General features: G+C 40.7%; 1 protein-coding gene across 2 annotated transcripts; it reads right to left on the bottom strand.

Annotated features, from left to right (window-relative positions):
* Positions 1-995: 995 nt before the first annotated feature.
* NDUFAF4 (NADH:ubiquinone oxidoreductase complex assembly factor 4) lies at positions 996-9,426 on the bottom strand. 2 transcript variants are annotated; one of them, XM_038554762.1, is made up of 3 exons: positions 9,214-9,426; positions 8,600-8,727; positions 996-3,101 (listed from the first exon to the last, which is right to left on the bottom strand). In XM_038554762.1, exons 1-3 carry the CDS (start codon positions 9,347-9,349, stop codon positions 2,814-2,816), a joined length of 552 nt encoding a protein of 183 aa, XP_038410690.1. In that variant the 5' UTR covers positions 9,350-9,426; the 3' UTR covers positions 996-2,813. The 2 variants fall into 2 exon arrangements, with proteins under 2 accessions (XP_038410690.1, XP_038410691.1); XM_038554763.1 differs by having other exon boundaries at positions 8,624-8,727; positions 9,214-9,422.
* Between the last annotated feature and the right edge of the window lie 8,465 nt (positions 9,427-17,891).

The following is a 17,891-nucleotide window of genomic DNA, read 5'->3' on the forward strand; positions in this document are numbered from 1 at the left end:
TTCAGGGTGCTTAGAGCTGCTTCAGTTCAATACCTCCAGTTACGGGTACAGAAGCTTCCTCATCACACTACCACTAATGGTCCAGGGCCCCACCCTCTTTTTCTTGGGATTATGGGTGTTTAAGGGCATGGAGTAGATTTGGAGGGGATGTCCATGCACAAGCATTAGTTGGGGCCATTCCTGAGTGGTTAATGATGAGATGCCATTCAAGACCTCCATTAGAGCCTTTTGTGGTTAGCAAGATCACACCTCCTACTAGTTTATCTCCAGAAATTCTTTCCTCTTCTCTCCTTCATAGCCACCCTTCTATCTCCTGCTCTTTTTCTTCACAATAATCTTTAGACCCAGACATTGTGGTTATCAAACCTGCACATATGGTTAGCACACACTGGAGTCTGCTGCCACACTGGTCAGTATTTTTAAAAACATCCCTGATCTAGATAGAGCTCACCAACTAAGGCATCTTACTAAACCAGTCTATCATGGCAGAGAGGGCCCAGACATGTTGTTCAGTGATTCTCATACATAGTGGGCACTGAGTAGTCCTGCACCTTGAATGTCATCACAATTCTTACAATCCCAGAGAGGCATCACAGGAAAGCATTTAGGAGCACAAAGTTTTGAACCTACTAAGGTTTAAATCCAGGTTCCAAAATAAATAAATTGATTAATTAAATCCAGGTTCCAACACTTATGAAGTAATCTTTGAAAAGTTTTTTTAGACCTTTGTGCTTCATTTCCCCTGTAAAATATGGTTAATAGTACCTCTCTTCCTACTATTGAGTGGGTTGTTAAAGGTAAAAGGCTGAGGTCAGTGCCTTAGCACAGTCATTGCTTTTAATTTGTCATCAATTATTACCCACTTTACTTCCAAGATCATGTGGCTAATGGTGATGCCGAAGTCTACATCATTTTCTGAATCTAAACTCCATGCTTTCTGTGACACCACTAACAAAGCACTCTCGTTCATACAATAAAAAACAGCAGGAAGCCACTGAAAGATTTGGGAAGTACTTTACTTTATCATGTGACACCATATAACAGCCAGATTTACCGACACCCAACCATAGTGTAGATTTGAATAGGGAAGATGGCTCAGAAATAGCAATCTTAGTAATTCAAGTATTGACCTTTACTTGATAAAGGAAAACAGTTTTGATGACGGGTTTATCAGTTTTAAAATGCAATTCTATATAGTTCTTGTTTTCTTAAAAGGACTACTGTTTTGAACCATAAACAAGGTACAGTTTATTCACCTAAAGGAACTGCAGCTGAAAACAAGTTTAAAAATTCCCATCGCAGTCTATTTTTCCCTTCTCAGCATTGCAAATGCTTCATTCCAACATATGCTGAAATCCTCTGCATCTCCCATACCATTTCCAGGGGAATCCCTGGCAAGTAGTGAATGTCTGTCTTCCTTCAGAAAGACACAGTCAACTTGGAATTTTTCTTATCACATTCTCTAATATTTCTACAACTTGCACTTTCTGCTCTTTTAAAATGTGCTTTTCTTTATAGCATAGCAGAAAAAACATACCACCAGGAATCTGAAAACCTAGATTCTGGGCCCAGCTAAGGCAAAAACTAGACAATAACCCTAAACAGGTCATGAAACTTCCCCAGCCCTGCTCTTAACTGCAAAAGTTAAGTCCTGTTTGTTCAGTCCTTTATTATCATTTATCTTCACAATAACTATTAAATTTATATAAGGCAGCATTATACTCATTTTATATAGGAAATTCAGTCTCAAAGAAGTTACACAATCTACCTGAGATCTCACAGGTGGTAATAATATGACACACCTAAACTTACAGAATCTCACTCAAGACCATAGTACTGGTTGGTACACATCGTACTCATAAGTTAGTTCAATGGATGAAGCAGCAACTTCCCAGGTCCCTTCCAGTGATCAAATTTTAAGTTTCTTCTTGCAATTTTTTTCCTTTCTCCTTCCAACCAGCATTTAAATTAGAAAACCTATATATAATTTGTCACTAAATTTCATTTACCATGGTTCTCTGATTTAACCCTTCTTCACAATTTCTTGTATTTCTATATTAAATCCAGAGATGTTACTTTTTTCTGTTAGCTCCCACGACTGCGTGCCTCTCTGAAAGCTTTTGGACTGGTCTATCAAAACAGAGATTGCTAAAATTTTGCAAATACCAATTCCTTTTTATGATTTTAAGAAGTTATTCCATATAAAAATAAAACAGTTCAAAACAAGAAAAATCCTCTTATTCTCTATAATAATAAAATATTCTATTGATTTTATACCACTTTCCTGTCTTCTTTCATTTGGGATATACTGTTATACCCTTCCCTTGTAAGTCAGTCTCCCTTTCCCTTGTAAGAAAATATCAGTCATAAGAATTAGGAAAACTCTTACTTTCACAATTCCATAAATAAACTAGAAGAATAAATTAATCATCTAAATTGGACGGCAAAATTTTGAATGTTAAATGAGAGATTCAGGACATTTCCCAAGAGGTCATATGACCAATCTAAAAGCTGATGATATATGATGTGCCTAAAATTACACTTTAAGTTTTTTATTTATAATAAATTTAGATATGTGATTAGTCTTGCTGATATTACATATAAATATATGCATAAACTAAACTTTACAACAAAACAAAATTCATTCTATCAGCAATCCTGAAAATTCAGCAAAGCCCCATAAATAGTACGCTTTCCCAAGAAGGGAGCTTTAAACATTCAGTAATTTGTATAATTTAACATGCTGAAAACGAGAAACTAAACAGGTCACGTGAATGGGAGTACATATAAGAAAAATAATTTCAAAATTTTCTTCATTTTGATGATATTGCTTTCTTGTCTTCAGGAGGGCAGATTTTGACTTCAAAAGTGACAAAATATTTGAGAAGGGATTTTACATCTTTCTGTTCTAAATAGTATTCTTCTGCTATTTTCTCAGCAGTCCATGTTTCTGGATAAAGTTTATGATTATTGAGAAGTGTCAGTGCCTCCACAACAGAAATTTTGCCTTTGGGAATGTTCTTAATATTCATCATGCTAAAGTCATGGCCTTTTACCAATCTCAACTCCTTTGGCTCTTGACGTGTTGCAGCATCTTTTACCTAGTATCAAAAAACAAAAGCAAAAAGAAAAGGTTTTCAAGATGAGAGAAAAAATTAGACATCTATTTTCACAGTTCTCAAATCTCCACTATACTTCTTCAAATAAATACTACACATGCTTCTTCAAACTACATTTCCTCATTACAATGACACATAATTCGATGGTGCTTTTGCCACATTGCCATTACATTAACTATACATAACTATAGCTCAATCATCAAGAAATCTAGGTAGTTCCGGAACATAACAATTCAATGTATATCATCCACTCACCTCATTATTTCATACATATTAAAGAATAAAGACAAATTGATTAGATTAAAACTGTTTTTTTACAAGGGCAGAATTCTGATGTTGCCCTAAGAGCTTACTCAATTACTTCCACTCCCATTTCCTAGTTTTGTATTTCATATTCAATGTCTCCAAATACTTTAGATGATTCAAATATTGCTAGATATCTTCACTCTTTAAAAAAAAAAAAAAAAAAAAAAAAAAAAAAAAAAAACTGGGCAGCCCTGGTGGCCTAGCAGTTTAGCGCCACCTTCAGCCTGGGGTGTGATACTGGGGACCCTGGATTGAGTCCCACATCAGGCTGCCTGCATGGAGCCTGCTTCTCCCTCTGCCTGTGTCTCTGCCTCTCTCTCTGTGTATCTGTCATGAATAAATAAATAAAATTAAAAAATAAAATAAATAAACTTATATTTCCAATATCCCAACAAACATAAAACCTATGCATACCCGTCTTTCCATCTGTCTGTCCCAACCAAGTGTAATCCTTGCACTGTACTCTGTATATCTTTCATTACTTGACCATGCCAATCATTCCCTTTTCCTTTTTCTTTCAACCGCACCCTGCCTACTGCTGCTGTATGGTCAAACATGCCATAGTCATTACCTTTTAAAAACACCCACCAAACCTGAACCAACACTTCCTTTTATGGCCAGTTTCCCCGTCTTAGTTAAGCTTTAAAGATATTGTGATCTTGGATCCAAGGTTAGAGGATCAGATCTTCATACCGAGGACACTTTTCAGGCTTTATTTGAACTTACTACACGATCTGATGCTGTTAACCACTCCAACACACCCATACTAGTCTTTCCCCTTGGTTTCCATGCCATCCCTTTTCCTAGTTTTCTGTCTCTCCACGGTTCCTTGTTCTTGTAGACTGTTTCCTTTCAACTGCCCCCGGAAGGTTAGCATGCTCCAAATTCTGATCCAGGCTCTCTTTTTACTCTTCACATTCTACTGAAGTAATCCCACATACCCTTTGGACTTCATTACTACCTACATGTTAATAATTTTCAAAGCTGATCTCAAACCTAGACCTTTCTCCTTACTTACAGATCTAAATTCCCAAATGCCTAATTGGCACCTTTACTTGCATAATCTATAAGCACCTCAATGGGGTGCCTGGATGGCTCAGTCAGTTGAGCATCTAACTCTTGATTTTGGCTTGGGTTGTGATCTCAGGGTTGTGAGATCCAGTCCTGTGTTGAGGAGGTCCAAGTCAGCAGGGTGTGTGTTTGAGGATTTTCTCTTTGCCCCTCCCCCTGCTTGCATATGTGTGTGCACATGTGCTCTTTCTAAAATAAATAAACTTTAAAAAAGAAAAAAAATTAAGAACCTCAAAATCAATATACCTAAAACTGAACTTACCTCTCTCCTCTGAAAATTCAATTCTATCCCCATATTCTCTATCTCAGTGACCAATTATCACTTCTCTCCATATCCCATTCCAAAACTTAAAGCTTAGTTTAAACTTAAAGCTTAGTTATACTTGACATCTCCCTCTCCCTCACAATCAATGACCAAATCCTATTGATAGTGACTCCTAAGTCCCTCTTGAACCCATTCACTTCTCTCCCCATCACTACATCACCCTTCTCGAAGCTAATGTCTCTTGTAGGAACTACTACAAAAACCTTTCAACTTGTCTCCTTTGACTATATAAAACGCATTTTCCCCCTCTCAGCCTATCATGAAGCCAATTGGACATAAAATTCAAGGACTTCCCATTGTCAAGATAAAACCCAAATTCCTTAGAAAGACAAATAAGGACCTTCATGATTGGGTCCCTATTACCTCCATCTTATCTTATTTCTCCCAAATGTATTGCTCACACTTTCCCCTAACTGTAATCAACTCTGTTGTCCAAAGGTATCACATATTCTTCTACTTTTACACTGTAACTTTGGTTTAAAACACTCTTCCCAACTTCTTCACTTTCCAATACTCATAGCTTCTCTTAATTTTATTTTCCCAGGTAATCCTTCTTTCACTCCATATAAATTGTTATTCAAAATTCACTTCAGATTAAAATTAAATACTGAAATTATTATGACACTGAAAAAAATGCTTGGTAAAATTCAACATCCTCTTGATTAAAAACAAACTCTTAGCAAATTGAAAATTTTAAAGTCTCAAATGTGACAGAAGTATTTTTAAATCAGAAACCTTATCATTTTATTATAAAAATGCTAAAACACTAGAGACACCCAATGTAAAGGAAGAATAGGAGAGACTACCAACTTCTACTGCTATGTTAATGTTACAAACATAAGGAGAAGTAGTATAAATATTAGAAAGGCAAACTGTAATTCTATGCTGATGATACAGGAGTATCTTCAAAAAAATAACAGAATCAATGAAAAACCAACAGAAATAATAACTTAGCAATGTGGAAGCTGCAATACAAAAATCATTTGCCTTCTGACATATTGGCAATAAATAGTTTAAAATTTTAGGGTGGAAAAAAAAAGATCCCAGAGTAACAGCTTTCCCTCTAACCCCCAAAGACTCAATAATACAAAGACATTAATTCTCAAATTAATTTATACATTCCCATTCAATTATGCTCAAAATCCAAATCAGACTTATTAAAGAACCGGACAATTTAAGGGGCACCTGGATGGCTCAGTTGGTTAAGCATCTGACTCTTGATTTCGGCTCAGGTCATAATCTCAGGGTTGTGAGATGAGCCCTGCATAGAGCTCTGTGCCGGGGAGTCTGCTTCAGAATCCCACCATACTCTGCACATGTGCTCTCTCTCAAATAAATAAATATTTTTGATTAATTAATTAAAGCACCTGACAGTTCATCTGGAAAAAAAAAGTGAGACAAAAGCCATAAAACCTTCGGGGGAGGAGGGGGGAGTCATAACAGCTATCATTACAAAGCTCCATTAATAAAATATGACCCTACTGTAAGAATAGAAAAATAACTAGAATTGGTAAATCCATCAACAGACTTGTATGTATTGGCATTTTAAGGGAGTGGAGAAAAGACTGGGTTATTCTGTAAGTTATATTTAGACACCTGACCATCCAGTTGAAAAGATCTCCTGGACGCCTGGGTGGCTCAGTGGTTGAGCATCTGCCTTCAGCTCAGGGCGTGATCCCAGGGTCCTAGGATCGAGTCCCATTATCAGGCTCCCTGCAAGAAGCCTGCTTCTCCTTCTGCATGTCTCTCTCTCTCTCTCTGAATAAATAAATAAAATAAATAATTTAATAATTTAATAAATAAATAAAATAAAGTCTGAATAAATAATAAATAAAATCTGAATAAATAAATAAAATCTTAAAAAAAAAGATCTCCACACACCAAACACTACACTTATTGCCAAATAAAGATTTTAATATAAAACACACAGTTGTAAAAGTACAACAAAGAAATACAGAATACTGTTTTTATTAGAGTCCAGACTTCCAATACGACGAAGAGCAAAAAGGTTAACATGTTTGACAGAATTCTCAACAGCAGTTAAGTTAAAAAAGCCACACAAAAATAAATTATTTGACATACGATATCAGTAATGTCTCAAGACTTCACAAATCATTAAGAAAACTAGGAACTACCCAAAAGAGAAAAATGGACAAAACATAAATAGGTACACTTCAGCAATTTTTTCACTGCCATTCCCCCCAAGTCTTTTTAGTCTTTTCCTAATATCCTAATACCCCCATAAAAAAATTTTTTTAAGGTTTTATTTATTCATGAGAGAGAAAGAGACAGAGAGAGAGAGGCAGAGACATAAGCAGGCCCCATGCAAGGAGCCTGATGTGGGACTCGATCCCGGGTCCAGAATCAGGCCCTGGGCTGAAGGTGGCACTAAACCACTGAGCCATCCGGGCTGCCCTCCCACCTAAAATTATAATACCATTGTGTATCTCTTTATGTATTGTATCTATGTAACTGTATTCATAAAAACTGCTAAGTTTTTTTCACTCCCCAAGGGCCAATTTTTGAATGCATGATTTAATACAGCATGAGATAAACAACAGTTGGAAGTATTACTCAACACCTGTTATTGATGGAAGTACTCAACACAAAGAACATGAACATCAACCCTTCTATCTTTTTTTATGGGAACATCTGGTGATAAATGAGCCCTATAATTGGTATTACATGTAACAATTCACAGACCTTATTTTACATGAATTTTATTTCACTTATCTAATGAAAATTATATTAATAAGTGTATCTGTGCAAACAGTATTGCCTGTCTAGACAGAGAGGGTATCAGAGAATTTTAGAATGGAAAGAAATCTGGGAATTGTCAATGGCACTTCTCTCCCCTTTAATCATACTCTCCCCCCAACTTAGGACCTTCCTGCCCCAACCAACTCATCTAGTTAACTCAGACTCATCTTTCCGGCAGGAGCTTGAATGTCACTTTCTCAAATCACCCAAACCAAACACAAACAGGTCCCTCTGATACACTTACAGTGCCTCTACTTTTCCTTCACAGACCTATTAGTAACTACGTACTTATGGTTGCTCATTTGTTTGTCTGCGTCCCTCACAATATTCTGAGCACCAAGAGCAAGGACTAGGTCTGCTTTGCTCACAACTATACACAAAGCACTTGTGCCTGGCATTTATATATGGATTTATATATAGGTTCCTATTCCCAATGTGTTCTGTAGGCGCCCAATTTTCACATTTCCTATCTGAATACCTTTAAAAAAAAAGAAAAGAAAAACACCGACAACACAACACTAAAGGAATCCCGCAGATCGCAACAAAATTCAATCCACTGAAGGCTGAGAAAATAGTTATTAAAGCTCTTCTTCGGTGATTCAAATGACAACCACCAAAAGTACTGTACCAAATCCTATAAACTGTGAAATAATATCACCCCTACACTTAAGTTTCCCCAACACACTGTACTCTGGTCACAACTACACTGACAGTTTTACACGTGCAGAGCATTCAGTCTCTTTTACTACCTACCACAGGTCTCCTGGTCGTTTTCCTGGGGCACAAGGGGTTAAATTACTTAACCTGCTGAATTATAATTATTATTTTTTAAAGATTTTATTTATCTATGCATGAGAGACACACAAGGAGAGAGAAGGAGAGGCAGAGACAGAGGCAGAGGGAGAAGCAGGCTCCATGCACCGGGAGCCCGACGTGGGACTCGATCCCAGGGCTCCAGGATCAGACCCTGAGCCGAAGGCAGGCGCTAAACCGCTGAGCCACCCGGGCTGCCCCTTACCTGCTGAATTAAAACACACGTTACCTGCAGAGAAGATACAGGATCTCTGGAATCAACATACACATCTCTTAGTAACGACAGCAGTTTGTCATCTTTCCTGTCGATTTCCTCCTTGATTTCCGGATGCTCTAAGGGCAGAAGAAGAAGGTCCCAGTATTAAAACCAGAGAAAATTTCCTCCAAGCTCCCAACGCCTAACAGGAGACGATCCCTTTTAGTTTGTCGCTTGATCCAGAGGCCCTGGGACAACACGCCAGGTGCTGGGCGCGTAAATCAAAACGCCAGGTCAGGCTCGGCGCGCCCGGCTCCGCGAACGCCCGAAGGGGGCACCTCCAAGGCCCCAGACCCCTTCCGCTTCCGGATTCCCCGCAGCAGGTCGGCAGGCGGGGAAGACGCAGGGGTGCCGGGGCCGCACCCGCACCCGCACCCGCAGAACCGCGACGTGAGCGGAGCCGTCGCTCCGCGGCAAGGGCAACGGGCCTCCCCAATGGCACGGGCCTGGGGTCCCGCCTTTCCGCGCCGGGCTGCCGAGTCCCCGCCGCCGCCCCGGGTCACCCCCGCGCGGAGCCCGCCCAGCCGGCCCCGGGCGGACCGACGCGCCCTGCCACCGCTTACGGCTCATCTGCTCCCGCAGGAAGCTCCTGGTGGACGGGTGCCTGGGGGCGGGCGACGGCTTCATCCTGCTGATTTCCCGTTCCGCCCGGTTCTCCAGGTTGAAATTGCGGAGCGCGCGAGCCGCGGCGGCCCCCATCTCCTCACCGCATGACGTCCTCCGGGGCCGCCGCACGTGGGCCAGCGCGCGCCGGCGACCTCGCGGACGCACCGAGCATGCGCGCTGCGGGCCCGACCCGGCCACGCCGGAAGAGCGGCGGCCCAACGCGCCCGCGCGCCCCCCAGCGGTCGGGAGGGCGCGCGGCTCGCCTCCGCCCAGGCGGTGCGGGAGGGAGCGGGCGCCCCGGCGGGAAGCCCCAGGGCAGAGCCAGGTCCCGCCTCCCCGCGCGCCGGCCCGGGGCTGCCGCGCGCTCGCTCCCCGCGGGGCCGACGCTGCGGGCCGAGACTGCGGGCCGGGAACTTGACCTTGCGGTCCACCCGCCCACGGGCCGGGGCGGCCGGAGAAGAGCCAAAGTGAAGCCAAGTGCCCCAGGAGACGGGGCTGCGGAAAGCGCCGGTTCCCAGCCCGGGCGGCACCTGCCTGCGGCCCACGGCGCGGTCCTGCGGGCCCGGGTTCGAGCCCCGCGTCGGGCTCCCTGCAGGAGGCTGCTTCTCCCCCGGCCTGGGTCTCTGTCTCTCCCTCTCTCTGTGTCTCTCATGCATAAATATATAAAAACCTCTTTAAAATGCAAAATAGGGATCCCTGGGTGGCGCAGCGGTTTGGCGCCTGCCTTTGGCCCAGGGCGCGATCCTGGAGACCCGGGATCGAACCCCACATCGGGCCCCCGGTGCATGGAGCCTGCTTCTCCCTCTGCCTGTGTCTCTGCCTCTCTCTTTCTCTCTGTGTGACTATCATTAATTAATTAATTAATTAATTAATTAAAGAAATAAATAAAATGCAAAATAGATCTAAAAAATGATTTAAAAATCTCAAAAGTGTATTCTTGCCCCACGAATATTTGTTCTCACGCTTACTTAAATGCCCTTTGTGTTCCTGCGTCCTCGCCTGATGCCCTTCTGAGCTACCTTGTTCTCTTTCTTTCGAGGTCTTTCACATCCCGCTCTGCTCAGGCAATTTGACTTGACGGAATCGGTTTCAATCATGTTGTCCTCTCTCTGCGGTTTATTTTTTTTTTTTTAATTTTTTAAATACTTATGAGAGCCACGGACTGAGACACAGGCAGAGGGAGAAGCGGACTCCTCGCAGCGAGCCCGATGCGGGACTCGATCCCGCGACCCACGGGTCACTACCTGAGCCAAAGGCAGATACTCAACCACTGAGCCACTCAGGCGTCCCTGGATGGTTTTAAACCAGTGAAAAGGAAAGAATCCATCTAAAGATAATTGAATAAAAGTACTTTTTAAAAAAAAAGAATCAAAGAAAGGGGCAATTTTATTTAAAGAAAATTAATGTAATTATTAACTACGATACTTAATCATAGTGAAAGTACTGCAAAGAACATAGCTTCCACCATCGATTATCATGAAATGTGTCTTTTTTTTTTTCTTTTTTTTTGCTGGGATTGGCCTTTGGAATGGATAGAAGCTGACGCGTTCTCTCTGGTAGAGTTGGGAACTTACCTGAAGGTGGCAGGCTGCTCCAAGATTTTCATCTTTGAGACTTAAGCAGGCCTGTAACTCGGTGCTCTGTAGCCCAGATACTCAGATTTCTATGGATGTCAAGACATTTCATCTGCCTCACTATGTGCGTGAGCTTTAAGAGCTATGGTAGCACCTTCTACTCACTGCCTGTTAAAATATTTTCAAAGTAGAAAACTCATTTTCACAGAAATTTTACCGCACTTACAGCAGCATGTTAGGCATCTAGCAGCGTAAAAGTAATGGGAGACAGAAATTACAGGAAGGGGAGGGGGCTGTGGAAATTACTGAATGAAAGCACTCTGAGTTTCCACATGTGGGTAAGATTTGGATCCAGTGTTTCAGGAGCCCTCCAACCTGTGCCAGCTACATTATTGCCTGGTTCTGGCCTCGTGCTCCTCAAGTGCGCTTAAGAGCAAAACAGAAGCAGAGGTACTCCCATCAGAAATGCACAATTGGCTGTCATCACTTGGGAGTCATCATGGAAATTAAACCGAAATCACAAATGCATAATTCCAGCTCTTCTGGTCAAAATATGCAAAATAACAGGAAGTCTGGGCTCAGAACTCTCCTGGGCTTCTGTTAAGGCTTGAAGTCGGGTCCCCCAGGAAAGTACAGCCAGGATGCTGCTCAGAATTAAGCATCTCTCTGAACGGAGTATTATGATGGGTATGTATTACTAAATATCTTAGGATGCTAATGGAATAAGCCCAGGATCCTGCCAACATAATAGAATATAAATTCTATGAGGGCAGAAATTTGTGTCTATTTTGTTTACTGCTATATTCATCACATTGAACAGTGCCTGGTACATACTAGGTACTAAATGAATGTCAAGTGAATATCAAATGAACCCAATGACAAGTAGGGGCCCTGAGCTGGAGTCCAAGCCCTAGCTACATAGGTTCCCTCTGCCAGAAGTGGATCCTTGTGAAAGTCACTCACTCTGGTTGAACCTACTCTCCTCATCTTAAGACGATATACTATAATTAGTGGGTTTCACATAGCTTAAAAATATAAATATATATAATAGTAAATATTATTGTTTTATATATATAATATGAAGCATCTAATACAGGTTTATTTCTGAGTTCACCATTCTGTTCCATCGGTCAGGATGTCTGTTTTTCTGCCAATACCATACTGTTTTAACTACTATAGATTCATAATATAGTTTAAAATCAGGGAGCATAATGCCTCCAGCTTTGTTCTCAAGATTGCTTTGGAACCAATATATTTTTGAAAAACAGCAATGAGGGAGGGCTTACCCTGTAAGATATCAGAACACAGTATAAAAACCTTACAGGGTGATACTGATACAGAAATAGGTAAATAAATCAATAAATACCATAGTGACAAGACAGATCTAATTATGTACAGCGTGACATTTAAAATCACCCTATGATGTGAGGATCCACATTTCCCCCCACAAATGGATAGCTACATTTCCAGTGCCATTTATTTACCAGTCCACCGTTTCCCCTTGCCTATCATCACTATTCACCACTTGCTGTTTCCTTGTTCCTCTCCAGTGTTCTCCAGTTTTCCCTGCAGATTGCATCAGATTGCTTTCAGATGTATCCATGAAGTAAGGGACATTTTGTCATGACTCAGTTAATTCTACTGAGGTAATTTTGTTCTGTGCATAGCAATTTCATCAGTATAATTCTCCATCTTGGCTTCAGCTACAGACAGTACCCCTGACAATTTGGCAAGGGAAAAAAAAAAAAAGTGCAACAAGCAAATACTCAAGAACTAATTTTCATTTCCAAGATTATGAAAACAGAGAATATGAAATAAGGAATGTCAGACGTTAAAGCTGTGAAAAGCAAATTGTAACCAGAGCAGTTTACCTTAGCTAGTGAGCCCAACTCAGTAACTCCAGAGGTGGTAGAGAAAACAAACCCCATCTGTCCATCTTCAGGTCTGGCCCTTTCTTTCTGATTGTAACTGTGTCTCTCTTTCTTTTACATCCATAGGTTAACATAATGATTATGAATTACTGGCAGTAGACAGACCTGCATTTGAATCTTAGTTCTATCTTCCTGACTGCATGATTTCTGGGTAAGTCCTTAAATTTTTCTTTTCATCGGTTTCCTCACCTGTAAAATGGGATTACCTGACAGGATTGCTGAGAGACACATAATCAATGTGAAGGCATAGGACTTGACATGTAATAAACATACAAGAACTGTTAGCAATTCTTTTATATATCAAAAATATTCATATAATATGAAACTTTTCGATAGTAATAACTTTAGATTTGGTTAGCACTTTATAGTAATTGTTTTTTTCAGATACTTTATTTCATTAATGCATTTTTGCAATAGCCTAGTGTTTTATTCACATTAGAAGTATTTCAGAGGTTGCATTTAGCCTATTGTTTATAAAATAGTAGACACCCTAGGAGGTATATGAAGTCACCTTGCCCATAAACTTCTGGGAGCACTTTCTTATTGTCAGTTTGTGCCCCCTTTTACCCTGTCTCCTTTTCTGCTAGCTTCTCCCTCTTTCTGTGTCTAGGAATTCCATACCTCCACCTAAACTTGAGTGCACACAACCCCTGTTGAGCCTCATTTCTGTTGGAAGTGCCAGGGTTAGCCAAGACAGGGAGGCAAATATGGTAGACAGGATTCTGTGATGCCTAGTGACCCCAAGCAGAGAACTCAGACAAGCCTGCCTGGTCTTCTGACCTACAGAGCTATGGGATTATAAATGGATATGGTCGTAAGCCTTTACATTTATGGTGACTAGATATGCAGCAATAGAAAATGAATAAAACATAGCAGGTTAACCTGAGAGTAGGATTGGGGATGAAATGAATGGCAGTGGACCCAGGCAATCCCAGAGGCCAAGGAAAGTGTGCCTCCCACCCTGGAAACCACAAACCCAGGAGACTTCAAAGATTGCATCCTCTCCTCACATCTCACTCAATAGAGCAAGTCCCCGACCATATGCCAAAGCACTGTTTGGAGCCCTAAGGATAAAGTCAAAACTCAAATCCTTGTACCAGGAATGACAGTATGGTAATGTAGTGTTATCACATGGGACAATTAATAGAAAAAACTTACTAGGAACAAAAACACAAGAGGGAAGGAATAAACAGACATGCATTTATACAAAGATTTTGCCAGTAGAAGGAGAAAATCACAACTCCTACCCCATAAAAACCTATGCAAATGATTTTGTTCAATTCATCAATGGAAATGGCAAGATTCATAATCAGTTCAAGGATCGAAACATATGCCATCAGGGATTTAAAAAAAAAAGTAGAGGATGGTTAGGAAGAAAGAGAAGCAGAGAACGAGAAAAAGTTAATGTTGAAGTTGTCACAGGCCAGCTGGTAGAGGTCTTTAAATGATGTGATATGGAGTTTGGTCCTTATTTTCTCTATGTATGAAGGTCTCTTGAATGGAAGAGAAACATAGGCTTGTTTTAGAAAAATGATTGACATCCACATAAAGGGTGGTTTGGAAGAGAGAAATCAGGTAAGATGCTGCTATTATTGTCCATGGGGAAGGTAAGGTTCTTTTATCCATTTTTCTTAAGGTTACTGTTTAATCAGAGATCTGTGGAGGAACACTGTTAGATATACATTTTGCTTAAGCTGTATGAATAAGACAGCAACTTAGTAGGGTCTGTGACTGAGCACAAGATGTAGTTATCTGTTTTGATATTCTCATGCCACTCTTGGTGTAGGTAATCTCTTTTAGAGCTTGTGATTAAATAGAAGCTCAGAATGTACCCATACGTTCATGTTGACTTGCAGATTCCCTACTCATGGCCACAGGCGCAGCAGCACTTCTGCTTCTATAGGAAGCTAAAAATATCAGTTCTGTCTACAGATTTCACAGTGTGAAATGTGATCTAGTAAACGATCTAGTGTGATCTAGTAAACGAATAGATAAGGCTTCTGCTTTCATTGAAAAATAATTCTAGCTACATTCTGATAAGGAGTTGAACATGTTTTCTGTAAGAAATTGTAAATGTCTATGCAAACAAGAGAGAATCTTATTACTTAGCCGTGTTGCTCTGTTAAGAACTAGTGGTAACCCTTTTAAAAATAACTTTAGATTATTGAAAATTTCAAACATATTTAAATATGTGAGTCTAGTATAATAAATTACTTTGTACCTATCACTCAGTACCAGTAATTATCAGTTCATAGCCAATTTAATTTCTTCTATATACCTTTTAATTTTCCTACCTCCCCCAGTTATGCTGAAGAAAATACTATATATCTTAACATTCTAAGAGCATCTTACCCAAACAAGGTCTGCTCTTTTAAAACATGACTATAAAATAATAGTAGTACTTTTAAAAAGGCTGTAAAAGAAAAAAAGTAAAGACTTTTGGGTGGGTTTACATTTGGTAAATTCGTTATTATTTGTTTTCGATGAACTTGAGCAATAAAGTCATAATATGCCTGTTAAACACTTCATGCTCAAAAAGCTCTTGAAATTGTGTCTCACCCTCTCTGCATACTTCACTGCCCACAGGCTTTCCTTTCACTGGCTTTCCTCCCTCTAAAAGACCAGAACACTTGCTGTTCATCAGAAGAGTGACTCTGTAATCTCAAGATGCTGAAACTGAACTCACCCAGCTCATTTCTGTATCAACTCCTACTACAAGGCCATTCTTGTTTTTAACTGGTTGATTGAGCCAGATGACAAGTGAAGTATGATTCATTTGAATAACAACATCCCATCCCTGCTCCCTTGCCAACCCCCCACCTCCACCCCTCAAATTAGGGTTCTGGTTAGTGCCCAAGATGTACAACTAACAGTGCTACTTTGCATGTGAGTAATTAATTTTTCATCTTCCAACTCAGAATCCAACAGAACAGACAGATGAACAGTAGATCATGCAGCAAACTTCTTAAACTTAACACATAGGGCGACTAAGATGTAGAGGTGTGGTAGGCTCAATAATGGCCCCAAACACCTCAAAATCCTAATTTTTGTAACCTGCAAAAGTATCTTAAATGTAAAAGACATTACAGGTGTGATCAATTTAAGGTTCATGGGATGAAGAGATAATCTTGGTGGGCGCTAAATGTGGTCACAGGGGATACCTGGGTGGTTCAGAGGTGGAGCGTCTGCCTTTGGCTCAGGGCCTACTTCTTCCTCTGCCTACATCTCTGCCTCTCTCTCTCTCTCTCTCTCTCTGCTTCTCATGGATAAATAAAATAAAATCTTTTTTAAAAATGTGGTCACAGTTTTCCTTATAAGAAGGAGCCAGAGGAAGCTCTGACATAGAATAAAGTGGTGTGATCACTGAAGCAAGATGCTGCCTTGCCTGCTTGAAGATGGAGGAGTAGGCCATGAGTCCAAGAACGCTGGAAAAGTCAAGGAAACAGGTTCTGCCCTAGGGACTCCAGTGAGAACACAGTCCTGAAGACATCTTGATCTGGGCCAGTTAAACTGATTTCAGACTTCTATCCTCCAGAACTGTAAGAGAAGAGATGTGTGTGGCTTTGAGCCATCAAATTTGTTCTAATTTGGTATAGTAGCCAAGGGAAACCAAATCTTCCCTATCCCGAGATAACATGACCAAGATGAGAGACAGCTGCACTAGACGCCGTGAGTTTTGACTTCCATTTTAAAGGAAAAAGAACATTTTCTAGGCAGCTCCCAGCCTTGCTTGTGACGAGGACAGGGGAGAGAGAGCCTCCAATTGCCCAGGTCCAGATTACAGGTAAACTGGTGGTAATGTCTTCTTGATAAACCTCCTCCAACAGTGTTCCAATCCAACAGAACAGAAAACACAAAGGCTCTCTGAGGCAGAAGTATGCTTAACATGGTATTCATATGTACTGGTGTCACTGCTTTGTCACTCATTCCATAACAGCTAAGCCATAAATCCCCCAAAAAAGGATCACAGGCCAGCAAAGCAACCCATGGTATATCTGTGTCTCTGATGTCAAGCAAATATACTCCTTCATAGTGTACAAGAAAAAATGGAGGAAATTTCGAGATGAATGAAGGACTTTTTGTGTCATAGTAGCCCAAGTTATGAAAGTACAAGCTGATGTTAGCATCAAGGAATATTCTTGGAAAAAGAAAACACGCAAACTTTGCCAGACACACAGAAGTGTCCAAGGATAATTGTATACAATTAGCAATAAAACTGGGCTTACCTAGTGATTTGGCAGGATTAATTTGTGAGATGTGTGAAAAAGGTTACATGAATGTTATTATCAGGTTTCTGTCACCTGCACGCCTCTCTGCATTTACAGTCATGAATGACAGTGCTTGCTCAGATTCATGCATCACCTTACACTTCTGAATACTTCTGTCCACTAAGCCCTTACCAAAAATAGAAAGACTAAGAAAAAGACAAAGCCTTTTCTCTCGCCATCCCATGGGCCATGGAGTTGATCACTTTGAATCATAGGATGTTAGAGCTTAAGAAATAATCTGGCATAAACCGCTCAATTCTCAATGAGAAACAGTCCACTGTCCATACAGTATGGCCCTCTCCCACTCACCACTTTCTAGTGCTGGCTCCAACACATGTCCTGCCTTCTAGCCATCTCTCTCTGGAGGAGTTTGGCTGCCCATGAAGATCATTTTTTTTTCCCACTTATGCCTATTTGAATTCTAAGTGTTTGAGTATACACTTTGTTCATTTGTTAGAAACAAGAGAAACTGAATGTCCACTTCAGGGAAAAAAAGTTTATTTGAAGGGTATTGAGACTTTACAAAGGCAGCTCTAGAAAGTATCACAACAGGAGGACTGAAATGTTACCATTTGCTGACTCAAGTCCAGCTGCCTTCTGACGCTATGTGACCTGATGTGGGTTATGTACCCATTTTTGGGTTGGGATGGAGTATTAGTCATCCTTACCAGAACTGCATGGAGTCAAGGATAGTAGTCATAGAGATGCTGCAGGGAGAAAAACACTCCTGTTTTTCCTGCATAGAGGGAAAAAAAAAAGCTCCTAAAATTAACTGCTCTGCTGTGGAATTTCATATGTGTGTCATGAAGGCTTATTTTGGGGTCTTTCTGACTTTAATGACCCAAGTTTTACACTCAACGGC

Source organism: Canis lupus, chromosome 12 (assembly GCF_011100685.1).
Source record: "Canis lupus familiaris isolate Mischka breed German Shepherd chromosome 12, alternate assembly UU_Cfam_GSD_1.0, whole genome shotgun sequence".
In the NCBI taxonomy this organism is placed as follows: Eukaryota; Metazoa; Chordata; class Mammalia; order Carnivora; family Canidae; genus Canis; species Canis lupus.